Source organism: Mauremys reevesii, linkage group 8 (genome assembly GCF_016161935.1).
Source record: "Mauremys reevesii isolate NIE-2019 linkage group 8, ASM1616193v1, whole genome shotgun sequence".
Classification (NCBI taxonomy): Eukaryota; Metazoa; Chordata; order Testudines; family Geoemydidae; genus Mauremys; species Mauremys reevesii.
The window spans coordinates 1,041,133-1,068,684 of NC_052630.1; the positions used below are offsets into that span (position 1 = coordinate 1,041,133).

Genomic DNA, 27,552 nt, shown 5'->3' on the forward strand with positions numbered 1-27,552 from the left:
CAGCAGCCGGTAAAACCACTCAGCTATGGCTGCTGGCAAAGCCTCTGCCCCCCAGCCTGAGCTGGGACAGACAGGCCCATAGCCTGCATCTCCCAGGGATGATTCTTTACTCTTCACCCCAGAATCCCACAGCGGCTTCCATGCGCCTGAGGCTGGGCCCGGCAGAGGGCTGTGAATGGCTTGGCTGGCTAGGCCCAGGCCAAGACAGATGTGGGAACACAGCTGCTCCCGCACATCTTGGTAATGCCAGATAGTGTCCAAGCGAGGGCTCCCCCCGGGCCTCTCTGGGCAGGTCCTGCAGGAGCTCACCACCCCCGCTCTCCTCCCAGGATTGTTTCTTCTGCAGTGCCTGCCCTAGCAGGGTATGCCCCCCTCACTACAGCTGCAGAGCCTCCTGCAGGAAAGCCCCCTTGGGCCACAGGCAAGGGGTGTGCAGCGCCTGGCATTCATCTTTCCAGACGAACCCCAGGCTGAGGCCCCCTGGGGTGCAGCCTGGCAGCACCTAGCCAGCTTCAAGGGAGCCTAAGCCTCACTAGCTGACATGGGGAGGGAGCTGCTTGGCCTGGCTTCCAACAGCTAAAGTGGCTGGAGCTGCCAGGATGGGGCCTGTGGGAGAGGGGACAGTCACCCTCGGCGATGGGGAGCAGCCTGCTGCTGCAGGGGGCCTGCAGACTTGTGCCTGGGCGCCTTGCTCTGCCGCTGGGGCAATAAATACTGCACTGGAGGGAGGCGGAGACAAGCCAGCTCTCCCTCTGGACAGAGAGAAGCCTTCATTGTAAATAGGGAAGCAAGTGTGGGGGAGGGGGCTGCCCCTGCTTTGCAGACAGCCCTGGTAGGGGCCTGCCCACGAGAGGTGCTTCAAGGGAGCATCTGCCTTTGGAGTCGCTGCAGCCCGAGAGCCTGCTCCTCGGCAAAGCAGCAGCCCCAGGAAGCTGCTGGGGGTCCCAGCATGAGCTAGCTGGCCAGAGCTCCAGGCAGGACCACAGGGTTCTCCCTCAGCGCTCTGCTGACACATGGTCCCTCTCTGGCCGGGTCGGTGGGCCTAGGGGCCAGGCACACCCATTTCAAGGCCACTACTGGGACCTGTGCTGAGCACCGCCAGCCCATCACTGTCCAGCCCTGCCCCTGGGGGAAGTGGATTCTTTAATGATAGTTACACCTTAGAAAGGATCTAGCTGCAGCTGATTGTCAGACTCGTACAGTTTCAATTAAAAAATATAAACTCTAGAGAGGCTCCTGTCCGCTGTGAGGTGCGGGATGGAGCTGGCCAGTGCTACGCTGGACTCCTGCCAGGTGGCTGGCTTCTCACACATACTGCTGCTTCTTCTTGGTGGCCGCCTTGCTGGCCAGGTCCTTGGCTTTCTCTGTGGCTGCTAAGGCCGTCTCCTTGGCCTTCTCAGTGGCCTCCTTCGCCGTCTCCACCAAGGTCTTGGAGGGAGCTTCTCCTACAATGAGCAAGTGTAAGCCAGCTGTGTAGCCCAGCAGGTCTCCTCCCCTGCACTCCCCGCAGCCCAGGATCTCGGAGGGCTGCAGAACTGCCTGCGGCCCAGATGGAAAGGTTCCTCTTGCCCTTGGGTAACAGGCTGATACGAGCAGTCTCAGCCTCCTTGGGGCTGGAGCCAGTGTCCCTGCACAGCAGGGTGTGCGCATCACCACTTCCTTCATTGGCTTCAATAGTGTCTGCTTAGAGCGCGCCCTTTGTAGCCGCAGGGTTTGCAGCAGCGAGGAGACCCGGCGGCACAGGCAGGTGCCTCAGTCGGCTGTGGATGGCAGGGGCTGAGTCTCCCTGCTGGGTAGTGGGTGCAGCACACCCCCACTCTGACACTGCGGGAACCTCTCACCCACCTCCTGAGCACAGGGAGCCCTTTTAAGCACCCTCCCACACCTTGCTGCAGGCCAGCTGTTAAACCCACGAGAGCAGAGGCCCTCGGGACGTGCCTCCCCAGGGGGCACAGAGAAATGGGCGGGGTGTGTGGGGGCAGGGAGGGAGCACCGCCTACCACTGCTCCTGGCCCCGCCCCCGGCTGTGGCCCCAGCCTCGGCCCTCTTACCGCTGTCCACATCCCGGCGGGGTGGGGGAACGTTTGGGGATCACTGCACTAGAGGAATGCAGAGAGTAGGCCCAGGTTGGTAATTCCTCCTGGCCACTCAGCCTAACACATCAGTGTGTGCTGCTGACTGCCGGTTCCACAGGCCATGCCTGGGGTTTCCAGTGAGGCCAAAGGGAGTTGGCTGCCCACGTTAAAGGTGAGGTGGATGCAGGGCTGTGACATCAACCACCACCCTTGGCTGGAAAATCATGTTGCCATCCCCAGTCCCAGGCCCCGCCGGTCCCCAGAGGCCAAGGCACTCACCTTGCATTTTCGCTAGCACGTATTCAAACCCCTTGGTGCTCTTGGTCACGTTGCTCTTGAACCTGGCCAGGCCGAACTCCTGTAACAAGAGAGACCAGAGCTGCAAGCCTCAGCCAAGGAGTCCAGGCAGCTGGTGAGCTGCTTAAGCTGCCTTTTGAACTCAGCGGCGTGTAAGTGCCGCTCCCTTCTTCCCTGTGCCATGGGGGTCCCTTTGGGCTGCCAACTAAGCACCCACTGGAATCATCCTCTGTCAGGCACAGGGCTGGTGCTTGCAGCATCAGGGTGTATCAGGCTTCCGGGGATGCGCTGGACATGGCAGCCACTCACCTGGATGGCCCGGGAGACGCCGAACAGACTGGAGGAGACCCACGCTTCCCGTCTGACTTGAGTCCAGCTGCTGTTCTCTGGGTTCACACAGTAAACACAGCGCTCTTCCACCACCTGCAGGAGACGACAGCAGCATCAGCCCAGGGCTCCCACTGCCCATGCGCCCTGGACTGAGGGGACCAGCTGGTCCTGGGGTTACCTCAGGCAGCAGCGTTTCTGGTCCAAGTCACTACTTGCTGCCCCTGCCACTCACCATAAGACGTGCATGATTAATGTTCCAGGTGTATGTGGTCATGGTTCGGTTCTTCGGGTCCACAATGGAATCTTCCAGGATGTACACAGAGTGGGCGACATTAGCAGGAAAGAAGCGCTCTGCCCACCGCGGCATCCTGTTGGTCTTGGTCAGGAGCCGCCTGGAGAGCAGCTTCTGGTCCGCTGTCACCTCCCGGTGCACAATGTCTTCTGTCAGGACATGCTTGCTGGGAGAGAAAGGCAGGGGAGGAGGGGGGATGTCAGCCTGAAGTCTGCCTCTGGGATCCACGCAGCCCTAGGAGTCAGTACTGGCCCCAAAGCAGCACTAGATGTAGCAGTGTGGGTGCTTCAGAGGCACACTCTCCTCCTACGCTGTACCGACCCCATGTCCCAGAACGGGGCCAGGTGTGCTGTCCTGCCGGAGGTGCTCTCTGCTAATGAAGACAGGCCCTGGGCACTTAATCATCTGAGATATCACTGGGTTTTCATGGGAGAGCAAAGCTACGTCAGCATCCCCAATTCCACCTCCCTGCTAACGCAGCTCATGGGAGGAGAGGGGTTACCAGATGGGGGTAGCGGACCTGGTGGGTGTCTCAGCAATGGCTGGCCCAGGGCAGGGATGGGGCCCAGCTCACTCTGTGCTCAGTTCCAGCCCAAGCTGTTTGTGGGGAGACCACAGAGTGGGGACAGCGCTGACAGTGCATGACTAGGCGGCTTGACCTGGCCCGGCCCGCCTCGCAGCAGCCCCCCAACCCAGGGGAGATACTGCAGTGCTGGCAGGTGAGGAACCGTGACAAGATGGGGTGCATGCAAAGCAACACCTGTGGGGGCAACGACTCCATAACGATGACACCCCTGGATGCTACGGCCCAGCGTGGAGAATCTACACATGTACTCAGAGCCCCTGCATCTCCCGCCAAAACACATCCCAGGCACTGGGCCACGGACACTTTGGAAAATGATAAGAAGCAGCTGGCCACGCTGTCTCAGTTCACTTCCTGGCCACAGGAGCTTTGTAACCTAGGTGTGCGGCTATTCAACAGCTGCTGCACACCACCCCAGAAATGGCTGCATGTCAGCGGCAGGCAGAGCAGCACCTGGGTTTAAAGGCTAATCCACATTAGGATCCTTTGGGATGCAAGCTGATGGCCTCCCCCATGGAGGGTAGGAGGCCCACCAGGGAACCTGCAGGAGGAGCCAGAGAGGTAGCCAGTGACGCTCATGTGAGCAATGGAAGGAATTTATGACAGGAGACATCCTGGTCTGAGCATGTGAGCAGCAGGAGGGGTCACCGCAGGACAGGCTTGAACTTAGCCTCACGCTCAGTGACAGAAGCTTCAGTCTCCACCTTCAGTGGGAGCGGCTGCCTGGAATGTGGTGCAATGCGAGAGCCCTGTGGTTCTGGCTGGCCACACCTTGGAAACAGGCAGGGGATCCCACAGAACCAGCAAAGACAGCCACTGGAACCGGCTTTTGCTGGTTAGACACGCCAAGCCAGCTCTAGGGCGGATGGTCCTGGGAGCCAACACCTGTGTGCGTGGGCACCCCCCGTTGGTCACAAGCAGGACAAGGGGCTGGGGACAAATGTCCCAGGCAGACCCAGCACCTCTCTTCAGTGAAGGGCTGGCACACAGCACAGATCTCCCTTCCCTGCCAGGAGCCTGCCAACAAAACCAGGGAGCAGACACCTCTGTGACTGGAAAGGTCGCAGGACAGCACCTCAAGCACCTCTAAGAACTATTCGGGGGCAGGTCTCTGGCCTGTTATACAGGGGCTCAGGCTAGATGGCCACACTGGTACCTTCTGGCCCACCGCTGCCCCTTGCAGTCACTCCTTGGGGTCAGGCACAGCAAGCTGGGCAGGGCACCGCACGGGCACTCTCATGCCCAGGGCCAACTGTGCAGCAGCAGGAAGAGGCCACAGCTCCAGCCCCCCACGCAGGCCGCTCCAGCCCATGACAGGAGGGGCTCAGGCACAGAGAAAACACGGCCAGCAAACAGCCCTGGAAACCTGCCCCCAGCTCCTTGTACCCACGCCCCTACCTCCACCCTCCCCAGGGGTGTGCGGGGTGGGTCCTGGTGGCAGAGACGTGTGTGGGGGGAAGTGGGGCACCAGAGGGGTGTGCAGGGCAGGCGGATGCCAAAGGAGATTGGGGGAGATGGGCCACAATGGTGGGGGGATGGGTGGCCGGTGCAGGGGACAGGAGAGAGATGGGGGGTGATGTGTGTGGGTGGGTGCCAGGATGGAGGATGTCCCGGTGTGTATGTGGGGAGCCGGGGGCTGGACCGGGAGCTGGGGCTGGCCGGGGGCGGCCCGGGGGAGGAGCCGGGGTCCTGGGGGCCCCGCTCACCTGTAGGGGTTCGGGGGAGCCGGGGGCTGGCCCGGAGGGGGCGGCCCGGGGGAGGAGCTGGGGTCCTGGGGCCCCGCTCACCTGTAGGGGCCTGGGGGGAGCCGGGGGCTGGCCTGGGAGGAGCCGGGGTCCTGGGGGCCCTGCTCACCTGTAGGGGTTCTGGGGAGCCGGGGGCTGGCCTGGGAGGAGCCGGGGGTCCTGGGGGCCCTGCTCACCTGTAGGGGTTCAGGGGAGCCGGGGGCTGGCCTGGGAGGAGCCGGGGGTCCTGGGGGCCCTGCTCACCTGTAGGGGTTCGGGGAGCCGGGGCTGGCCTGGGGGTCCTGGGGGCCCCGCTCACCTGTAGGGGTTCGGGGGAGCCGGGGCTGGCCCGGGAGGTGGGGAGCCGGGGTCCTGGGGCCCCGCTCACCTGTAGGGGTTCGGGTAGCGCTGCCAGAAGGCGGCGAACACCTGGTCCCAGGGCCCGCGCAGGAGGCCCAGGCTCGCGCAGTATTTCCCCATCGGCTCGCGCCAGGGCCCCGCCCGCCCCGGGCCTCGGCCGCCGCCAGGCGCGAGACGGGTCGCGGCAGCGACTTCCGGGACAGGCCGCTCGGCCGCGCGCCCCTCGCTTCCGGCTTCTGTCCCGCACGTACTTCCGGCCCCGCCCCGCTGCCTCACGAGCTTCCGGTCACCGGAGCCCCGCCCCCTCCCAGTGCAGCCGGGAACCAGCCAGGCCGGGAGTGCGGGCCCCGGCGGGCACCATGCGGCCGAGGTGAGGCGGGGCCTCCCCCGGAACCCCGCCTCCTGTGACCCCGCCCGGGCTCCTCCCCGTGACCCCCTGGGCTCCTCCCGGGCCCTCCGCCCCGGGAACCCCCGCCCCATGTCCCCTGGCTCCCCGCCCCTGTGACCCCTGCCCGGGCTCCCCGCCCCGCCCCTGGGACCCCGTCAGGCTCCCTGCCCCCGCCCGGGCTCCTCCCCGGGAACCCCGCCCCATGTCCCGCCCTGGGCTCCCCGCCCCTGTGACCCCTGCCCGGACCCCTCCGCCCGGGAACCCCTGCCCCATGTCCCCTGGGCTCCCTGCCCCTGTGACCCCTGTCCGGGACCCCGCCCTGCCCCTGGGACCCCGTCAGGCTCCCTGCCCGGACCCCTCCCCTGGGAACCCCTGCCCCATGTCCCCGGGCTCCCTGCCCCTGTGACCCCTGTCCGGGACCCCTGCCCCGCCCCTGGGACCCCGTCAGGCTCCCCCAGGCTCCTCCCCGCCCCCGCTGCTCCCTGTGCCCCCGTTACCCTCCTCCTCCACGGGCCCCTCCCGAACCCTGTCCCCGGGACCCCTCAGGCTCCTGTGTCCGCTCCCCGCCCCCCCGGGAGCTGCCCCGCTCTGCCCTGCGGCCCCAGCCCGCGGCTGCCAGTCGCCGGGGGAGGCTGGGTCTGGCTTGGCAAAGGCGGCGGTTCCCTGGCCCCGGTCTGCGGTGTCAGCTCCTCGCTCCCCGGTGTCTCCGCGCTGCAGGTGAAACCCTCCGCTTGGCTCGTGCTTCCCTGGGCTGCGTGCGGCGCCCGCCCGGCTCGGGCAGCGGGAGCCAGCAGGGAGCCCCGGGCCGGGCACAGGCTGGCAGCGGCAGGAGAATGAGCGGGCAGCGCGTGGATGTCAAAGTGGTGATGCTGGGGAAGGAATATGTGGGCAAGACCAGCCTGGTGGAGAGATACGTCCACAACCGCTTCCTCGTTGGACCCTACCAGAACGTGAGCCCGGCCCCCGCCGCCTGGGCCCCCCCGCTGCCCGCGAGCCCCCCCGCCGCCCTGGGCCCCCGCTGCCCGCGAGCCCGGCCCCGCCGCCTGGGGCCCTCGGCCCGGCCCCGCGCCTGGGCCCCCGCGAGCCCGGCCCCGCCGCCTGGGCCCCGCCGCCTGGGCCCCCGCCGCCTGAGCCCGCCCCGCTGCCCTGGGCCCCGCTGCCCGCGAGCCCGGCCCCCGCCGCCCCGGGGCCCCCGCCGGCCCGCGAGCCCGGTCCCTGCCCTGGCTGCCCCGGGGACCCCCACGGGGGGCAGGCTGCCGCCCCCTCGTGGGGAACTCGAACTGCTAAAGGGGACCTTGATTATTATCACAAGGCAGATGGGATGCCAGCAGAACAGAGGCCGGGTCCCTGGCTGCAGCTGACTTGTCTCGCCTACGCGTACCAAGCTTTGCAAAGACTTGTTTGAAATGCCAGCTGAAGGTTTTGTTTACAGCCAGGCCCTTTGGGTCAGTGCTTGAGAATCAGTGACCATGGCTAGAAACAAAGTGGAACTGTCCAAAGAGCGCCACAAGAGGGTTAGTGCAAATGAGCTTGGGCGAGGGAATTGGCTAGGAGGGAGACTGGATGGGACTCCTAAAACCTGCTGTCCCTCCAAGGGGCTCTTGGGATTGGCACGCTGAGAGGCGAAGCCTGGGGGACCAGGAATACTGAGCCAACTGCTGCTTCCATCTCTTCTATTTCTGTTCAGACGATCGGGGCTGCGTTTGTGGCCAAAGTGATGTCAGTCGGGGGCCGGACAGTAACCTTGGGGATCTGGGTAAGTCTGATCTGAAATGGCTTCATGACCTTGCCAGCAGCTCTAGGTGCTTTGAAAGTGGGGAAAGCCCCACAGCTTTCTGCTGTGGAAAAGGGGGCCCTGGAAGCTGGGGGCTCTGCATGGAGCACTGCTGAGCAGCTGGCTTCTCACGGAGCCTTCTCTAAGTCCTAGCTAGGGTGAACTTCCCTGTTCTCTTGTTGCTGGGGCCTCGGCTCGGCTGGGCGGGAGGCGCAGAGCAAGGCTGTGGGATCTCTCCCGTGGGGCACGGAAAGTGATGGCTTTTCTATTGTTCTTCCTAGGACACGGCTGGGTCGGAGCGGTACGAGGCCATGAGTCGGATATACTACCGAGGGGCCAGAGCTGCCATTGTGTGTTACGGTAAGGGCTTTGCCCAGGGCCTGGCTGTCACTGCAGCCACGCTGTTCCCAGGGCCTGTGAGCCTCACCCCGGAGCATACGCTGGTCACTGATCCGTAGTGGGGAGCCATGCCCCGAGGGAGCTCCCTCGGAAGGAAATGAGGCAATCTGCCCCCAGCCCTCTGAGCAGGGGAGGCGGAGGCCCCTGGCAGGGTGCTGCTAGCTCCCGTCTATTTCTTTAATCCCTGGAAGGGGAGAATTTTCAGTGTTCCACTAAGACGGGGCTCAGCTACCAGCTAGAGGGTGGCACCTGCCCCCACCCTCAGCACCGAGGCTGCTTGAGAGGGTCCCCAGTGCTGCCGCAGAGTGTTCACCCCTTAGCTGAACTCCTCCACTAGGCATCTGTTTGTGCTGGCTGGGGGTCTTACTGCGCTCCCTGCAGGCATGGGGCAGGCCATGGCTTGGGGAGGGGCCAGCTGTGGAGAATGCATGGAGCAGGGCAGTGCCTGACTGCTCCCATCTCACAGATCTGACAGATAGCAGCAGCTTTCAGCGAGCTAAGTTCTGGGTGACCGAGCTGCAGAACTTTGAGGAGGTGAGTTGCTCTCTGCTCCCAGCCTGGGACCATGGGCAGGGAAGAAGCGAGCGGTTCTGGAGCTGCTGTGGGGAGGGGGGTTAGTTCACACTTTCCTTCTGGAGCCTCTGAGCCAGGCAAACAGTTGGAGGGATTTTCCTTCCTTTGAGGAGCTGTTTCCAGAAGCTGCCAGGGCACTGAGCCCCCGACGCACTCAGCCCAGCATGCAGCAGCCAATCCCATTCCCACCCAGCATAAAGCTTGGGGCTTCCCCCCATCCTGCTGCTGGCAGGCGCGTCTGCCCCAGGCCAAGGCCGAGACTCACTGCACACAGGTGCTGTGCTCCAGGCAGTGGGGGTGCGGCTGTATGTGACATGTGGTGTGGGGAGTGTGTATGCATGGGGGGGCTAGGAGGGTCTGACGCTGTTCTCGCTGAGCCGTCTCTGCTCGGACGACTGCCCTGTTCTCTCCTTGCTCCAGAACTGCCGGATCTATCTGTGTGGCACCAAGAGCGACCTGTTGGAAGAGGACAGGAAGAAGCGGGGCATTGACTTCCATGATGTGCAGGATTACGCAGACGGTACGTCTCTGCCTTTCGTCTGAGCACACAGCGCTGCCCTGCCGCTCCCAGTCACCCTCGCGCTCCAGGGGAGGTAGAGCTCTGGAGTCCCAGGGACCACCCCAGTGCTCTGCTCTTAGCTTTGTTTTATGCCAGTCAGGTGCCGCCTGTCACGTTAGTCCCAACTCAGCAGACAGACGGGGAGCCAGCGCTCACCTACAGAGCAGGAGCGGAAAGGGAAGGTCTTGGCTTGATTTGCCATTAGTTTCATGCACGCTTCGGGGGGGAGTTAAGCAGCCCACTCACAGAAGAGGCTTGGGCTGGTCAGGGCCCTGGCTGGTGGGAGATGGTGCTGAGTGGCGAGGAGCCAGGCAGAAGCAGCATTATCTGTCCTTGGGGAGGACGGGGGCTGGAGCCAGCTTGTTCTGCCTGCTGGCTGCCTGCCTTGGTGACCCTGGCTGCAGCCCTTGCTTCAGGGTGGTTACCAGGAGGCATCCTGGGGGGGTGGCAGGCAGTGGTAGGGAACCTGCCCTCTCCCTGCTGCAGACAGCACAGGCACCCTCTGGCACTAACCTGTTTGTGTTTCAGAGATTAAGGCTGAGCTCTTTGAAACCTCCAGTAAGACAGGCCAGAGCGTGGGTGAGTTACCCCTTGGCCCCCGGCGGGTGCTTGGAGAACAGCAGGCTGGCAGGGGGGCGGCCGTACAGGTTAGGGGGTCGCTGTCTTGGCCATCTTCCTAGCTAAACATGCCCTGCACATCCACCCCCAGGCGTGCTCCGGAGCTGGCTGCTTCCAGGTTTTGTGGCACAGCAGTGCCAGTGCAGTAGGGGAGGGAGGGCAGTTCAGCAGAATTACTTGTCTGTCCTGTCAGGGCTAATGCAGGGAGCAGTCTGGGGAGACCCCCAGTCCCATAATGCCATGCTCTGGCTTGGCTCCGTTGGCTGCACCTAGGCATTATAGGAGAAGGCCCGTGTGGGTCACAGGTGGCCCTTGGGCTGCCTCTGGGGTGAAGCAGATTCTGCCCCACTCCTCTAGTGCTGGAGGGTGAGTGCAGTTTATGAAGTGAAGGTCCCTGCAGTGGGTTGTCTGCCCAGCCCCTGCCCAGGGCTTCGCATTAGTGCCCCACACTGGGGAACTGTCTGTTCCTGGGAGCTCGAGGGCCCCGCCCCACTACAGCTTGTGCTAGGAGTGCAGAGGAGACGCTCATTCTCCCCTTCCTGTCCTAGATGAGCTGTTTCAGAAGGTGGCTGAGGATTATGCCCAGCTCATGGCCTTCCAGGTGATGACAGGTGAGTGGCAGGAGAGGACCCGCTGCCTTGAGTCCCGCGCACCAGCTGAGTCAGTGGCAGTGCGAACCTTTTCCACTTGCTCTCCGGCTGGTGTAGGTTTGTCATGCTGCCTGAGGGGAACATACTCATGTAGTGGAGCAAGCGGGTGTCACTTCCCCTTCGTTAATGCTCCCAGTTCAGCCCAGGCCTATGTTCAGGGCATTTGCTTCCTCGCAAGGGAAGGGGTGGTTCGGAGGTTGGGTGTTTCCTGAGCTCCCAGTGTGCAGGGAGTCCATGAGTCCCTGTTCTGTTCCCATGGATCTGTTCTCAGTGCCGCAGCAGGTCCCTGCTGATCCAGATCCATTTCCTTCATTCCCTGTTCTGCTGAGGCTCTGAGGTGAGATGCACCCAGCCAAAGCTGAGAGGAGATGCTGGAACTCAGCCCAGTGAACGTGCGGAAAGCTACAGCCTTCACTGCACCATCAGCACAGCTCGCAGCAGTGGTGCTGGGCTGCAGGGAGATGGGTCCGGTGGTGCTGGCTCCCCCTTCACCTCCATTTGTCAGCAGGGACTGATGTCCCCACACGCTGCGTCGAGGTGCACACGAGAGCAAGACTCCTGTGTGCTGGGGTGCAAGGAATGGATTCCCCAAGGGCCTACGCCAGGGAGAACTGGTTGATGTCTGGTGATGGTGGAGGGGGCATATGCCATGGCAGACTGCGCTGGCAGGACGAGCTCCTAGTTCACTGGAATTTTAAGGGGCTGCTGTCAACCTGAAAATCTCATTTCCATCTGCACACACTGCTCCTGCTGCTGTTCCAGGGTGACTAGAGCAGAAAGGCTGGAGAGAAACACTCGAGTTGTCGTTGCGTGTTGTATTTCCTATCCCATGCTCTACTGGCAGGTCTGGCTCCTGCCCTGCCCGGGGGGAGCGCTCAGCCTTGTGTTCCTCCCCCCTGGGAGGGGGGCTGGTGTGGAAGAGGCAGCAGGCAGGTGTGTTCCCGGGCGTGGGCCCACAGGGGCCTAACCCAGATCAGCAGGAAACCCGGCAGGAATTGTCCTTTAGGTTGAGGGCTCCCTGATTCAAGGGGCTGTGATCAGAGAAGTGGATTCTAAGAACTGGTCCACTTGTGTCTCTTCTCTAAGCTCTGTCTGCTGCAGTCTGGCACCCACCTTCACGTCCTTAGCTTAGTCAGAGGCTGGCAGGGTGGTTACAGAGCTGGTCACGGAAGCTGGCTCTGTGGGCTGAAACCGAGCATCCTGCTGAGCTGGGCACAGAAGAGGCAGCAGCCCCCTTTCACTCGTGTTCTCTTTTCAGAGGATGAAGGCGTAGACCTGAGCCAGAAGAACAGCACCTACTTCTACAGCTGCTGCCACCACTGAACGCGCCCCCTGCTGCCAACAAAAACCAGCCCACTGGGTTCGCAGTTCCTGCTCTTCGGACTGTTTGTTTTCTGCCTGCTGTACATAAGCTGTAGGGAATGCCTGGCCCCTGGCAGCATGGAGTACAGGATCCCCCATGCCTGGCTCTCCCCTCCACGGGACGTGACAAGCAAAGGAGATTCAGACTCTGTTCCACTTTCGGCAGGACTCAGCTGCCTTGTGATGGACACCAGGTGCCTGCACATTAGTGAAGTGTGTTTGGAATAGCTGCTTTCCCCAGCTGGTCACGTCTAGCTGTGGCCAATGTGTTCCCTGGGATATGTTGCCTGATTCTTTGTAGGTTATTTAAATGGCTTCTATTAAGTTATATAAATGTAAATAAAGTGCATTGTGATCCATGAGGCCAGCTGGGTGTTTTGGGGAAGCCAGGACAGACAGAGCTGGTGCTTTGGGACCTGTGGGGATGTTCTGCCTGCCACAGGAGGGAGGAATGTGTCCTTTCAGCAGCAGCTGGCCAGGAACCTGTATGCCCCCCCGGTGGCATGAGGGCATGGCCCCCAGGCCCAAGGTTTTCTCCACCTCCAGCTCCCTGAGGAACCAACCCTGCCCAGCTCCCTCTGTTATGTGCGTTACCATTGTGCCTCTCTAACCTCCTCTAGTCCTGGCACCTGGCTGGTGCCTCTGGGAACTGGCTCTCAGTTTCTCACTGGGTAAGTGCACTGGAGAATAAAATGAAGCTCAGGCTCAAAGCTCTGGGGTTGAAGCAAAGGTAGAGATAGGATCAGGTCACCTCATTTATCCCAAGCTCTGCCTGTTTCTTCTCCAGTACCACAGATAAGACGTTCTTGACTGATTTCCATGCCAGGCTGCAGCAAACCCTCAGGACAGGCCCTTAGCTGAAGGCACGCTGAAGCTTGTGAGCCAGTTCAAACCTTTGATGGCTCCCCCTGGCCAAAGGACCTCTGCCTGCTCCTTGGCTGTGGGGAGCAAGCGGGGAGATTACCCCGGTCCATGCTTCCTTCAGCACACACCCCAGGATCTCAATTCTTTTCAGCATACCCAGCACTGTTCTTGATCAGCCAATCTTCCAGAAAAAGGCCAATATACCCTCCCACGATGCTGCTTTGTAAACACTGGAGCACGGTCACCCCGCCAAATGGGTAACGGTGTTCTCAGTACCAACCTGAGCTGTCTTCTCATAGACACGTGAATGGCTGCAGACACCACTATGAACTATTTCTTCCTGAGATGGAGGCTGGGCCCAAGACACCCTGTGAGCACCAGGAAGTGCTGGTGTAGCCGATTTTTTTGTGCACTGGCAGCCTCTGGATGTTGTGCTGTTTCTCCCCAGGCTGCTGTGCGTTCTTCCGGAGAGGCAGAAGAGATTTCTCCCCATCTGCTCTCTCCCACTCAAACATTTCAGTGGGCAGTTGCTGCTGGAGTTGGAGCCTTTGGCTTCTCTTGGAATGGAACCCTAGCATCCAGCCCGAGCTCTCACACCTTGTTCCCGCCTGCACTATTGTACCTTGCCTCTGTCCAGTCCCTCCCAGCCGAGAGAAGCTGCTGCTGCAAGCCTAGCCTAGACCCCTGAGCTTTTGGCTGCAGGCCAGATACCCGTAGCGACGACTGGCTGTAAGGGTCTGAGCTAGAGGCAAGCCCATCACAGGGGGTGCCTGAACTGCTGCCAGGTCATCGCACGGTAACTTCCACTCACCCCAGTAAGTCCTGCAGAGGCGGCAACAGGATGCACAGCAGAGATTCAGTGCCTCCAATTTTCTGGACTCCAAAGCATTAGATTAAAAAAGTGAAAACTCCAATGGTGGCATTAACGTGACTCAGACTCACTCAAGTCTGCGTTTCGGTTCAGCTCATTTGCCATGTAAACTCGGACGCAGAGACCCTGCCATTGGGCACTATAGAAATAACCATGTTAGAATGAGCCTCCCATTTCCTTCCCCTGAACGGGCAGCTTGCCCTACGGGGGAAGCAATGACCATCTCTAGAGCAGTGCTCGGGGGTGGGGGTGGGGGGGGGGGCTCCCGATTTCTTCACCGCAACGTGTCACCAGCCAGGAGAGGCTGGTAGCTGAGCCGACCTCCCTGCGTGAGACTGGATGAAGCTCCTCCAGGGGGAGATGTACATCCCTCACGGGCTGCGCTCCTCGCAAGCTGTCACTGCACAGAGACTACAGGTAGAATCTCACGCTGCTTGTTAACCAGCATCTGCCCGGCCTCAGGGAGACAAAACACACACGACAAAGTCAAGAGTAAAGTTAAACTTTACTTTACAGTAATTGTTTTCTTCTATATACAAAGAATTACAGTACATGTTCTGGGAGCACCTGGAGAAGGCCAACCCTCTTTTCATTATCATAAGTTTCACATACACAGCCAACAGTCTAAGGGGAGCAAAGTGAAATTAATCAATGGTCCGAGACACTCCCCTTCTCCCTCTTCTAAAAATAATAGATATATACTGTAAATATATACGCCTCTCTCGCTCCATCGCATGTTCTTTGCACAGGACGTGGGGCAGGTGAGACCAGGCGAGTTCTGTGTAACACCATTACGTTAGACAATCTTTCACAAACTCCCCTGTGCTGTGTTCATCCACCATCCACTGCTCCCGGCGCGCGCACACAAATAAAGCACTGGCACAGTCATGGCAGACCACAGTGATACTTGGCAACCCCTTCCTGCAGTTGTTACTCAGGCACTATTCCCAGTTACTTCAGTGGAAGTTTTGCTAAAGCATGGGCCCTGCACAGTGTCCATCTCACCAGGGCAGCCAGCGGGTGTGAGGCCTGACATGCCGTTCAGGTAGGAACGCTATCACACGCATTCTTCATTCACATCGTTAGCACTAATCACACTGGAGCAATTTGCCTCTACAGCCCCCCTCTCTGCTGCATGACCGTGTGGGGTTAGTCCTAACCTCTTAGTTCCTGCAGCTGAGGAACAGGAATGTAGTTTAAGCACAGTGCTGGCAGTGCCTCACACGGAGGAGGGGTGCTTCGCTTTTCACAAACATTTCTCCCCTGTACTTTTAAACAGCTTCATACAAACCTGATCAATCCCTCATGTTTCATCATTTATTCCTCAGGGCAAGGAGGGGGAACCCCTCCCTTGGTCACAGCAGACAAAGGCCCTGCAGAGGCACATCTTGCTCCAGTTGCTGAACGGTGGGGAGGGGTCAGAAGAGAATTTCCCTGCAGGCTCTGACACCTGTTCAGTCCTGGGGATCACACTGCAGGCGGCGGGGGGGAAGGAGCTACTGGACTGACACAAGCCTAGTGCAGTGTTCGGGAGAACCAGTGCAACGGGAAAGGGCCAACCCTGAGGCTGAGCACAACTTTCCACCCCCAGTTCTGCCATGGCCCGGGGGCTAGCCAAGGGGGCAGGGGTAGGATCTTGTCAAAGCCCTGTGCACTTTACACCAGGCTCCCACTGTCCTAACAATGGCAGATCAGGGGGCAGAGTGCCAAGGGTACGCAAGGCCAGGCCTCTGCTGCCAAGCTGCTCTACCATTGTCCGGGAGCATCTCTCACTTGCTAACACACAACTTTCAGCGCCATTAGCCCCTGCCCATCGCAAGGCAGTGACTTCGCTGACGCTCTAATTCCATTCTCCTGTGTCTGACTGATTGGTTCTCAAACTCCTGTATGAGATGGGTCTGCAAGCAGCTTAACTGACTTCGTTCCAATCTTTATCCTCCCTGCAGACACCAACAGAGCATGCTGACTGTTCAGTTTGCTTTACAGGTTCCCAGCATAAAGGTCCAAAATCCAGTTCCTCTAGGTCAACGGTTCTGAAACATCATAAAACTGAAGCCAGCTCAGTCCCCTATGGAAACACAGAAGAACATGCAAGCCCCAGCCCATGCATAGGTCTTTTTTTTTCTTTTTTAAACACAGACTTGCTGGCACCTTGGTCTGGTTTGAAGGCGGCTCAAATCTGGGTAACATCAGAACAATGTGGGTGTTCCTGTGAGCCCTGTCCTGTCTGTTTCACTCACTCTAACAAAGGCCCAGCCCCACTACCAGAGAAGGAAGGATTCAGCTTGCAAAGGAACTGCAGCTGCAGGGCTGGGGGACATGAGTTCAGCCTGGCTGTGCTGAGCAGCCAAACTCTGTACAATAGCACCACGAGAGCCCAAGTATTTAGCCAAGGGCAGATGTAAGATTACGACGTTCCCTAGCCACAGGACATAGCACTATTCGTTTGTCGAGATGTCCCCAAGAGGTAGATCGCGTACTCCCGGGCCGGCCCCCCACAGCCACTCCTCTAGCCCACGGTGCAGCATATCACTCTGCTGCCAAGATGGCAGAGGGTCTGGCTGGCTTCACTGAGAACATCACATCAGGACAGCTCTAAAGGAAGGAATCTGCTTTCACTTTATTACCTGGTCGCCAGGAGCCTGGCTAGCTCACTACATGCAAAGCTCCTGCTGAAGCCAACGGGAAAGTGAAGGAACAACTGTTGATAATCAACCCTAGATCTGTCCCTTCTCCAAGGGCACAAGAACCCAATGAGCAGGGAGGCCTGTTACATTGGACAAGTTAGTAACTGTGGATCCCAACAGCTGCTTCCAATGGTGCAGTACTAGGCAAGGAGCTGAACTATTGTAGACAAGCCTCAGGCAACTGACACCATGTGCTGAGCAGCTGTTCAGAACCGATGTCTGCACGAGTGGCTCAGGATCACAGCAAGTTCTGCTGCAACGTTCCCAGCTAGCAGCTAGGTTCCGATGGTGTAAGGCTCAGTGTGATGCAGTAATTCAGGGCAATGTACAGTCGAGAGATGTACATTGAGAGTTAAGGTTACATTTAACAGAAATCCAAACACGTTAAGATGTTGAAATGCACAGTTCAGACTCCCAAACAACCCTGCCTCCGCCCCGTAGTGATGTCAGCCAAGAACCATTCAGTTAGGATTGATGCTCATCAGTGCCTGTGATCTCCAATTAAACTGAACTGACTTTTCCAGAGTCTTTTCCTCATTTTTCATTTCTGCCTTTGCAGGGATGAGTTAAGGTTGTTTACACAACTTAACTGTGCATAGTCTCATCTTAACATGCTGTATTTCTTTTCTGTTTAACATTAACTCCAAATTCCCTGGGTCTAATAATGCTTGTTTAAAATTAATCACAACATTCCTGTATTTTTTTTACCCTAATTTACTAATATGTATTCTCTACCTTAACTCCATCATACGTTTTTCTCTGGGGATTTGTTTTCTTTTTAATTATTAAAGTTTTCATATGTGATCAGTAAACAAAACTCACAAAGCAATAGCTACCAAGGGATATTTTTAATGATCTGAAGAAATGTAGCATCAGCCTTAACCATCTTTTAAAATTGTAATTTTTATGGCCGGATTCACCAGTGCGCTGGCTGCTTTCTGCACTTGGGAGCAGTGCCGAGGTGGATAATTAAGCTGCGTTTGCCGTTGTTTTTCATCATCAGAGCAGTGCAATGCCCCCTACCCCTTCCCTCCATATTCCCCGGTGCGAACACACGCCCCCATTTCTCCCTGCTGGATAGATTTGGTGCAACAGGTAGGTTTTGAAAAGACCTCATTAGTATTAAGGGCCATTATTTTGCAGTTATTCTTCATAAAGGAAGGTTACTTATAGTAACGGGAGAGCTTTGAGATGTCCCAGCAGTTATTCACTGTGGATGCACATGTGCTCTGGGTGCCTAGGACTGGATATTCTTCAATGGGGGTGTCTGTTGGGCCACTTATGTGCCCTGCATCTCCTTGTGCTGTGAACCAAGGGGATAAGGGGTGGCATGGACCGACGGCCTCTCCAGTTCGTACTCTACCATGAATCCTGTGAGGATCCAAAGCTGGAGGACGAGGCTGGGTCTGCAGCGACCACACAGAAGAACGAACCTTCCCTTTTGGTCCCAATGGCTACTCACTGTGGGTGAGTCCCAGGCAGGTGGCCAGGGCAAGGCGAGTTCTGCACACAACTCACAGAATGGCTGAGTCGAAGGAAGCGTCCTCAGCCGAGGCCTGATTCAGTGACTAGTGCCCTGTGAACATGTGACCGGAGCGCCAAGTCACCACTCTACAAACTTCAGAGGGGTCCCTTGGCAGGATGCCACTACGGCAGCTTGTGCGCTGGTCGAATGAGCCCTGACAGCCTGGAGAGGAGGGGCTCTCGCCCTCTCAGAGCAGAGAAGGATGCAGCTGGAAATCCATTCTGAGTGTCTTGGAGAAGATATTGCTTCTCCTTTCATCCTCACAGCCATGGACACACAGCCGTGGAGATCTCCTGCAGGGCCTTGTCCTACCCTGACAGAACCACCGAGCTATCCAGCATCCAGAGAGCAGCCTCTTGCCCTCACTATTCCTGTGAAAATCCAGGTAATACAGAGGCAGGCGAACGGCTGGTTACAGTGGAAGTCAGCTGGAACTTGGGATACAATCTCAAGGACACTGTCTCTGTGAATGACAGGATCAGGCAGATCTGCCACTGGGCCCAAACTCACCTATTCTCCTGGCCAAGGTAATAGCTTTAAGGACGGTTACCTCCAAAGAGCAGGACTGAGGTGGAGGCTCAGGGTTCAAACAGTGGTTTCATGAGTTGGGAATGGACCAAGTTCAGGTCCCAGGACAGAGGCGGTCTTGATACTGTGGGAACATTCTGATAATGCCTTTTAAGAGCCTGATTCTTGTGGGATGGGTGAGAACTGACCAGTCCTCTACTGAGGATGAAAGGCATCGACAGCTCTAAATAAACCCTTAATGAAATGATGGACAGCCCTGCTGACTTCCAGGAGAGGAGACAGTCCAAGACAAGAGGAACACCAGACTCCTCTGGAGGCAAACTGTGCCTCTGACACCACACGGAGAGCTGCTTCCACTCAGCAGCGTAACACTTCCTTATAGAGGGTTTCCTGCTACTGAGAAGCATAGATCTTTGAGTAGGATCTCTCTAAGTCTGTTGCCCATCCAAAAAACAGGCTGTCAGATGAAGAAATATGGGTTGGGTTGGGATGGGTGGTCCTGTCCCCATTCTGTGACAGCAGGTCCAGAAATGGCTGTAGGCAAATGTATGGCAAAAGCAATAAATCAGGTACTTCCTGTTGTCCTGGGTTGCCAAGAAGTCACAAAATGGGGATCCCCACTGGATGAAGTGGTGCTCCCCTCCATGGTCTGCGTGAGAACGCCTGCCGAGGCTGTCCGCTAGGGAGTTCTCATTCTCCCCAGCAGGTGCCCTGCAGAGAGGATGAGCTGATGCTGGATGCACCAGCTCCTCGCTGGAAGCCTGCCTGCAGAATGACGCAGACCTTGTTAATATAGCAAAGAGTGGTCATGTCATCTGATCGGGCCTGGGCAGGGTGGCTCAGATAAAGGGGAGGACTTGTGTGCACGCTTTGTGGACGGCCCAAAGCTTGAGCAGGTTGATGTGGCATGTGAACTCTTGCAAAGTCCGGGAACGCTGATCTGTGTCGTCACGCAGGTGGGCCCCCAGCCAAGTCAGGCTGCATCTGTCACAAGTGTCTTTGGCAGTGGGGTGGGAGCAAAGGGAATCTCCACAAACACCGACTCCCTTTTCCTAACAGGTGAGAGATGCCCGAATGCTGGAAGGAAGGGCGACTCTCTTGTCTGAGGAGTCCTTGTGTTGACTTTCCTCAGCCAAGCCTGGAGACTGCAGTGGGGAAGCCTGGGGATGGGTGTAGGTGCGTGTCACCACATGGCCTAGGACCAGACTGTCGTCTGATGACTGAGACGTTGGATACTGAGGTCTCTCATTGTTAGGAATCTGTCCTGTGGTAAGTAAATTCTGGGTGCAAGCAAGTCAAGAACAGCTCCAATAAATTCTGCAGTTGTGGGTGTTAAATGGACTTTCTTGGGTTTACCTGAAGTGCCAAGGAGAGGCACAGGTCAAGCAGGGCAGCGAATGCTGTATGCACCGCCTGATACCATCATCCCTTGAGGAGCCAGTCACCTAGACGACAGGGACGTGCGTGGTAGCGGTGATGGTGTAGGTGTGCTGCACTCCTGCCAAAAGGCCCCAGGGGGGCCCCAGGTACTGGAAGTGCTCTGACCCCACCATGGAACGCAGGAGTTTCCTGTCTGCATGGATGTGAAAAGGCATCCTTTAAATCCACGGTCATCATCTGGCCTGCTGAACGGCAGCTACCAGAGTCCAGGATGGGTCCCCGCCCCTCTTCCTTTTGGGGATCAGGAAGTATCTGGAGTAAAAGCCCTTTCCCTGGCATTGAGCAGGTACCAGTTCTGTTGCTTCTAGTTGGATTGGGGAGTCCACTTCTGTCTGAGGAGCTCCTGGTGAGAGGGGACCCTGAAGAGGGATGAGGATGGGGATTTTGCAGAAGGGACAGGGATTGGATTGTGTAGCTGGCTGAGATGATGCCAAAGGCCCATCTGTCAGAAGTTAAATGTTGCGACATCAGAAGAAAACAGGTTAGATGGCCACCAAAAGGGGTGGGGAGACTGGACAGACAAGCACTGGAGGTGCGAGGCTCTCGACTGTCCCCACGATGACCAGACTTACTGAGAGACATCTGGCTCAGCAAGACAGGGTGCTGGAGTCCTGAGCTGGCAGGGAAAGCAGGAACAGAGGTAGTCATGGCACATCGGGTGGTAGCCCCCAAGGGGGTTCTGTGATCCAACCCGTCACATGCCCCCAAATGATAGATTTTCTAGAGTGGCTTGAACCTCCACGGGGAGACCCGACGCCTGCAGCCATGATGCCCATCTCATGACCGAGGTAGCCACAGAGCAGGAAGCCATGTTCACTGCATTCAGGGATGCCTGCAGAGATGACCCGGTTACAAACTTTTCTTTATCTGGGACAGCCTGGAAGGTGGCTGGATTGTGCCAAAGGTTTTCAGCAGGCCGAAGATGGCCTCATGTATAGAGAGCGCTTTGAAGTGGGTTTCAGAGCACTGGAATCTCCTGGCACTGCCGGTGCTGGCTCTTGCTCCCTGTGAACTCTGGGTGCCCCTGGTCTGGGGCTTGGATTCTCACTCAGCCCCGAGGGGTGGGGAGCCATCCTCTTCTTTGACGACTTATGAGAGGACTTGTCAGTCTTCTGAGGAGTGTGTCTTTCTCTACCCTCTTCATGCGTCCTCAGGTCTGCTGGAGAGCTCCATCAGTGCCTGCGGAGTCTGAGCTGCCGGGACTTCCCAGCACAAGGGGGAGAGGAAGGAGAAGCAGATCTCACACTTCGACGGGATGTGAGACTCCCGGAGGCAGCAGAGACAGGTCTTGTGAGCACTGGTCAACAGGAAGACTTGGCATGCAACACAGTGCTTGGAACCTGGGGCCTTGGGCGCAAATGCCTCGGACGTAGGGGGAATAACGTGGAGGGAACCTCCTGACCCACACTAACAGCTACTTGAAAAGCCCTAACTAATGAAAGGAGCCACATAACCAATAAACCCATGTTTAATGTTTACTGAGGCTAAGAGACTAACGAAGACAAGAGGGCCCGTCCCAGAATGCGAGCGGTAGCAAGGAACTGGAGAGGCAGCTGATCTGCACTGTCCCCTATATGCCCTCAGTTCATAGCAGAGCACAGACATGGACCAACGGACACGGCTATCGAAGCATTTCTGGTCCTGAGTGCTTAGAACATGTGCACCCCAGGGCCAGGCCACAAAGACGTACCGAGTGTTTGCTCCAGCAGCAAGAAGCTGGTTCTTATCCTACAGAGAAGCTCACCAAAGGCTGCCCTTCCAAACGGGCACGCTCGCCCACTGGCCTCCTCCTCACCGCTGCCCTTGCTCTGAATGGCACCGAGGCCACAGGTGGAGTGAAGTCCTCAGGGGAGACAATGGCTCTATGCAGTCAGGGGACAGGCAGCAGCACTGGGAGGAGCAGATGAGCAGAGGTGACGACCATCTTGCTAAAGGCAGCTAATGGCCTCTGTCCCTTGGAGAACAATGGGAGCCTGCAGCCATTTTGCAAGAGGGCTTTTATTGGAGGGTTTCTATGAACCTTCTTCAGCGTCTCTCAAAGGGGAAACTTTCAGTTACGAGCAGACAGAAAACACGGCTCTTAACCCGAAACTCTTCTTTCCAAAAACCGCCCCTTGCACTAGATCTACTCAGGAGCCACCTCTTGCAGCAACACCTCAGCTGAGACTATTTGGGGGGAAAAATATCCGACGCCTCTTTGTTATGTAGAATGTGTTTGTCCTCAACAATGAGGGTGAATTCCTGCTGTAAGTCCAAATCTTAACTCCACCTTACCTGTGGGGCAGCCCCTCTATCTGGTACTGATGGCTCTAGTGTAGACGCACCCTGAGTCTCTCTTTCTCCATTAAATCATTTGATCTCGGTAGAGCTCAGTGTCTATGGCGAAGGCCAGAATGAATGGCCTGCACACTTCATTTCATTTACTTTAACACTGACTGTTTCTCTCTCTACTATCCTACATGAGCGCTAACATGTTTGCGACGCTATTTTCTATATAAAGAATCCAGTGACTTGAATTACTGATGCGAATTCTAAAAGGTAGCAAAGGAAATAAATGGCATTTAAACAGCCCCAATACAAATGTCTCCTCTGGCATCCAAGTCAGCAGATGCAGCTGGCTGGCTCTGCTGGCTGCCACAATCTCAAACAGTGGAATTCAATTTTGTTTCCTTTCATGTGGATTTACCTGGCAGACAGTGTGCCAGTCTGACCCTGAGGCTGAAGTCACTTTCGTCCTCCCCAGATAGAGGCAGCCTTGGTTCCAGCAGAGCATGTCTCAGGGATCACATCTAGAGGCAAGAGAGCATTCTGTCTCAGAGATCCCTTCAGGCCCTGGCCTGTTTGCCGAGGTTGCCAACAGGGTTCGGACATAAAGCTGTTAATTTCTTCTCCATCATATTAACTTACAGAGATGTTCCCATCAGTATCAAAAGCTCCCTCCTCTAGCCTGGGATAACACAGAAGTGGCCACCCAGCCACGGTTCTTCAGTGCTCTGCAGCATCCCTAGCAAGGGGCTGGGGCACATCCCGCTCCCGGGGAGTTCAGCCCCGTGCAGAGAGGAAGACCCCACTAACTGCACAGCCCCTTCCACCTGATACAGAACAACTGCTTCCTGGTTTCCTCACTTCTCCTTAAACACTCTTACACCTAGAGAGTTATTTGTATTAACTTCTAAACTGACACAAACACTGTCTGTAAGTGATATTTCCCAGTGCAGATTCGTATTTACCCAAGCAGGTGCACAGCTATTCTAAAGTCAGCTCTGTGAAACGTGTCAGTTGGAAGATGGGTGGACTGGAAAACTAGATCTGTACAGAAAAGGTCTGGAGGGAGAAGGGAAGAGAAACAGTGGTGTAGTCAAGTGAGTGGCGTAAGGCTGTGGGCTTAAAATGTCATGCAATGTCTCAATCTACTTTCACTATTCAAATGGGAGCTCCTAAATAACTGCTGAGAGTGCTGGAGGGATTCTGCTGCTGTGAACCTCGCCCTAGATTTAAACACATGATTTATGAGAATGATTCTTCAAACCTGCGCTCACTGAGAACTTCTCCATTGTAAAGATTTAAAATAGCCTGCACCAAAAATATTCACAGTTTATTTTTCATGAAACAAATAACTAGGTAACACATGACATTGCAAAACAGAGTTGGACAAAGCAGTGCAGATGTCTTTTCTTGTTCTAGCTCCGCTGGCTGGGCGGCTGGCACAGAGGACACCCTACTCACACAATCTACATGGCGAAGTCCAGCTCATGGGAAGGGCTATCAATGTCAATTAGAGATTTATTTTCCTTCTCACACATGATAAATACTTAACATACGGAACCTCATTACTGGTTTTTTTTTTTTTTTGTAATTTTGTTTTTATTTTAAAAAGTTAATAAAATGCCCTTAGTTTATCCTCTCTCAATGGCTCTGAGGAGACATCCTGATTCCCTTTGTGCAGGAGTCACGCAAAACAATAGCTGCTTGCATCTCCTCCAGCTCAGCAGAGATCAGGGACCGACCTGCAGGTCTTCACGGAAAAACAACACTAAGATTCCATAAGCCATAAAGCTTTTCCAAGTCACGAGCTACGCTGAGGGGTCTGAAGCGATTCAGACTGGAGAAGAGACACTCTCTTGGGGAGCTGAGTTTGGAAAGGAGAATGGAGCAGGATTTGCCTTGTTACAGAGATCTCGCTCCCTATCACAGAAACCCGCAAAGCTAATTATTGCTCTCTTGGAGCAGTGGGAACACGCGAGCTGAACGCCAGCCCTGACCTGTTCCTGAGTCAGAGGAAAGGGGCTAGTATAGAACTAGGGCTCCCCGCTCTGGGGAGAGACCTACCGCTCTCTCTGAAACAATGGGGGGGACAGGCTGAAGCTGGACTCCTGCTGCCCAGGTCAGTGGAGCTCAGGCGTGTCACACAGGTAATGAGTTGGGAGACAGTGCTGATCAGACAGTGCTTCCCGATGGCACAGCACACTGCACTGACCGTGGGCAGCACGAACGCAGACTGCCCGGCTACTCCTTCGCAGGTCACAAGCGTCACTGCCTAAGTCCCTGCCTGTAATTCTACCATATCAGTGCCACAGCAGAGGGTATTTCTGCCTCAGCAGGCAGGTAAGGTCACTGCCTCCATCAGGTCTACTCGGAATACCAGCCTGGCAAGTCACCAGGCATAGCTACCGTTAGTGGAAAAGGGAGAGAGAGAGAGGCCAGCCAGGTGCTAGAGCCATTGTGTTCCAGTGTGAGAACTATTACCTCGAGGGGCCGGTTTTCTGACACTCAGACACTTCAACATAGTCCAGGTAATTCAAGTCTCCTGTGGGGATTTTTGGTTGGAAATACAGAGGCTAACCAAGGGGAAGGGTGTTGACATGGTTTTCCATTCTGGATACAGCATGCCTTCTGAAGTAGCTTCTTGACTCTGCACTATGGAGTGAATTCCACAGAATTCACTCTGCTAGGCTACCAGCCACTCTGCAAACAGGACTCCTAAGCATGTGGTTGAGATGGGGGAGGAAGAGACTATTTAGTTTGCTAGTTCATGGTAACAACCAAGGTGAAGAAGGAACTGCCTGGAGCGTTCAGAGGGCAGCATTTCTACCCTGTCAAAGGCAGTGCTCGGCATCCAGTAGGGGCCTTACTCACGCTCCACCCTGCTACAGCTGCCTCCAGAGCTCACAGCTTTGTATGTGCAGTGGAAATTCCGCCTGTCCCACGTCACACAGCTAAGATCCAAGAGTGAGAATCCTGGCAGACGGTATCTTCAGAGACCTTCTCCCCCCACCCCCAATCACAGGGCCTGCGCAGGAGCAGTTCTTTTGCTCACACTGGAATGAACTGTACAGTCTGGCAGGAGCAGGCTCCTCCACTAACTCCACGAGACTCCGCCATTTTACAACAGCACCTGTGTTTTGGTGAGCCTTTCACTGGTGACAAAGACCAATGTGCACACTCAGGCAAACACTTGCAAAGGAAAACCCTGTGGGGAAGGAGAACTGGGCAGCACAAGTGCTAAATCTCTTCCCCTCTTCAGAGTCTAGCAAAGACGTGTCCAATTACTCTGTGCACCATTTAATCATTTGAAACATCTGAGATCCCAGTTCAGACTAGTTGTTCTGCTTCCACTAAGAACAGTTAAGAGAAAGGAAATTGCTTCCTCAGGGCCACTTAGCTGTTTTGGAAACCCCTTGTGGATGCAGACCTCGCATGCAGACGCGCTAGATCAGTAACGTGACCATTTCAATGGGATTAGAGATTTTATCCGGAGTGGACTCTTTATTTCAACGTTACCGTTTCTAAAAGGAAGAGGAAAGGTTGCTGATGCTCACTTTCTGTGGCTGGGCCACACTCCGGTTTAGGTAAACGTCCTTGCTTATGTCATGAGAGTGCCTGGGCTCGAGGCTGGGCTCAGGGACGTGAACAACAAACAGAACAAAGAAAATCCCTCTCCCCAAACAAACCGACTGCAACCTGCCTGCCTCATTCACTGACTTCACTTCGGTTTCGATTCAGCCAATTCCTGACTGGGAGAATCCTGGTTGCAGACTAGCACTATGTTTTGCTCAGGCAAAGGGGCCTGCCCCAGGGGTGTCTGTGCTTTTCCAGAGAGCCAAGGGATCTGCTCAAATGTCTGAATCTTCCTGGCAAGCCATGAAGCCTGCTCTGGGGGCATTGGTGCTTCCCTGGCAGGCCGGGGGGTCTGTTCAAATGTACGTAACCTCTCTGCGGTCCAAGGGCTCTGCTCTGTGGGTGCTGATGCCACTTCCCGGTCAGCCTGAGTCGGCGGCTCAGGTGTCTGTAATTTCTCTGTGGTGTGAGGGGACTGCTCCGCAGGCGTCAGTGCTTCCACAGTGGGCCAGTGGGTTGGCTCATATGTCTGCAATTTCTCCATGGGCCAAGGTGCCTGCACCATGTGTGTCACTGCCTTCCCTGCAGGCCGAGAGGTCTGCTCCTCAGGTAAACAAGTTCGCTCCACCGCTGCGGCTCCCCTCTCTTTTGGCTGAGCATTCTGATCCCCGGGCCTCCGTGCTTTCTCAGACAGCAGCAGCCTTGGAGCTGCGGGAGGCCTGTCCAACGCCTGATGCTGCAGGGCCCCAGCGGCGGGAGCCTCATCTGACAGCAGGGGCTGCGGGCCCTTGATGGGAGACTCACCCAACAGCTGAGGCCGTGGGACCCTAGCGAGGGCGGGAGACTTGCCCAACAGCTGAGGCCACTGGGCCTGGGTAGCAGCGGGAGACTCGTCCGAGGGAAGAGGATGCAGGCTCTTGGTTGGAGACTCATCTGCGGGAGGAGGCGACGGAGCTCCAGCAGCGGAAGGAGACTCATCTGAGGGCGGAGGCTGCTGGCCTGTGGTGGTGGCAAGAGGCTTGTCCGACTGCTGAAGCCTCAGGGATACAATGGTGGGTTGTTTATCTGACTGTAGCCTCAGGGCCATGGCAGCAGCAGGCTTGTCTGATGGGTGCAGGCTCAGGGCCACGGTAGAGCAGGTCTTGTCCGACGGCTGCAGCCGCAGAGCCACGGCGGAGCAGGGCTTGTCCGACGGCTGCAGCCGCAGAGCCACGGCGGAGCAGGGCTTGTCCGACGGCTGCAGCCGCAGAGCCAGGGCGGAGCAGGGCTTGTCCGATGGCTGCAGCCTCAAGGCCACAGTGGAGCAGGGCTTGTCCGACGGCTGCAGCCGCAGGGCCACGGCGGAGCAGGGTTTGTCCGACGGCTGCAGCCGCAGGGCCACGGTGGAGCAGGGCTTGTCCGACGGCTGCAGCCGCAGGGCCACGGTGGAGCAGGGCTTGTCCGACGGCTGCAGCCGCAGGGCCACAGCCAGAGGCAGCCTATCAGAAGGGGGACGCCTGAGGCCCAGGACTGCAGGCTGGTGGTCGGAGGGCTGAGTGTTTTGACGGTTAGCCGGTGGGACTGTGGGAGGCACATACTCACGAATTTCCCCTGGCTCTAGAGGGTTGGGTCCGCAGGGATCATGCTCTGTGCATGATAAGCGTCCATCCAGTTTGGAGATAAAGAGCATGCCCTCCCGGTGCTGCTTGCAGAAGGAGCTGGGACACATCTCACAGAAGGAAGCTGCTTCTTTGCCACACACATCACACTGATGCCAAGGGCACTCCCACTTCCCTGCAGCACAAACAGGAGAAAAGGCGTCTTAGGAGGGAATGT

At 57.0% G+C, this 27,552-nt stretch overlaps 3 protein-coding genes across 7 annotated transcripts in view; 1 reads left to right on the plus strand and 2 right to left on the minus strand.

Annotated features, from left to right (window-relative positions):
• Nucleotides 1-1,106: 1,106 nt before the first annotated feature.
• PRELID1 (PRELI domain containing 1) lies at nucleotides 1,107-5,914 on the minus strand. The gene is made up of 5 exons (XM_039484759.1): nucleotides 5,690-5,914; nucleotides 2,935-3,160; nucleotides 2,682-2,795; nucleotides 2,355-2,433; nucleotides 1,107-1,445 (listed from the first exon to the last, which is right to left on the minus strand). Exons 1-5 carry the CDS (start codon nucleotides 5,779-5,781, stop codon nucleotides 1,306-1,308), a joined length of 651 nt encoding a protein of 216 aa, XP_039340693.1. The 5' UTR covers nucleotides 5,782-5,914; the 3' UTR covers nucleotides 1,107-1,305.
• Nucleotides 5,911-12,523, plus strand: RAB24 (RAB24, member RAS oncogene family). Its single transcript, XM_039484761.1, has 9 exons — nucleotides 5,911-6,031; nucleotides 6,767-6,999; nucleotides 7,737-7,805; nucleotides 8,105-8,183; nucleotides 8,689-8,756; nucleotides 9,216-9,315; nucleotides 9,883-9,933; nucleotides 10,521-10,583; nucleotides 11,881-12,523. The coding sequence occupies exons 2-9, from the start codon at nucleotides 6,883-6,885 to the stop codon at nucleotides 11,943-11,945; spliced, it is 612 nt and encodes a 203-aa protein (XP_039340695.1). The 5' UTR covers nucleotides 5,911-6,031; nucleotides 6,767-6,882; the 3' UTR covers nucleotides 11,946-12,523.
• Nucleotides 12,524-14,207: 1,684 nt separating this feature from the next.
• Nucleotides 14,208-27,552, minus strand: part of NSD1 (nuclear receptor binding SET domain protein 1) — a 115,251-nt gene continuing 101,906 nt past the window's right edge. For 2 of the 5 annotated variants that reach the window (XM_039485520.1, XM_039485519.1), the window contains one exon: nucleotides 14,208-27,510. In XM_039485520.1, coding sequence (XP_039341454.1) covers nucleotides 25,883-27,510 — 1,628 coding nt within the window. In that variant the 3' untranslated portion in view covers nucleotides 14,208-25,882. The remainder of the gene's footprint in view (nucleotides 27,511-27,552) is intronic. The other 3 variants (XM_039485522.1, XM_039485518.1, XM_039485523.1) reach the window with 2 other exon arrangements.

Excerpts from the sequence above, each read along its gene's own strand:
- PRELID1 (XM_039484759.1), bottom strand. The coding sequence starts at position 5,781 with ATGGGGAAATACTGCGCGAGCCTGGGCCTCCTGCGCGGGCCCTGGGAC. Across the intron at positions 3,161-5,689 it reads CGCTACCCGAACCCCTACAG|CAAGCATGTCCTGACAGAAG; the intron begins GTGAGCGGGGCC and ends TTTCTCTCCCAG. Across the intron at positions 1,446-2,354 it reads CGTGCTAGCGAAAATGCAAG|GAGAAGCTCCCTCCAAGACC; the intron begins GTGAGTGCCTTG and ends TGCTCATTGTAG.
- RAB24 (XM_039484761.1), top strand. The coding sequence starts at position 6,883 with ATGAGCGGGCAGCGCGTGGATGTCAAAGTGGTGATGCTGGGGAAGGAA. Across the intron at positions 8,757-9,215 it reads AGCTGCAGAACTTTGAGGAG|AACTGCCGGATCTATCTGTG; the intron begins GTGAGTTGCTCT and ends TCCTTGCTCCAG. Across the intron at positions 10,584-11,880 it reads GGCCTTCCAGGTGATGACAG|AGGATGAAGGCGTAGACCTG; the intron begins GTGAGTGGCAGG and ends TTCTCTTTTCAG.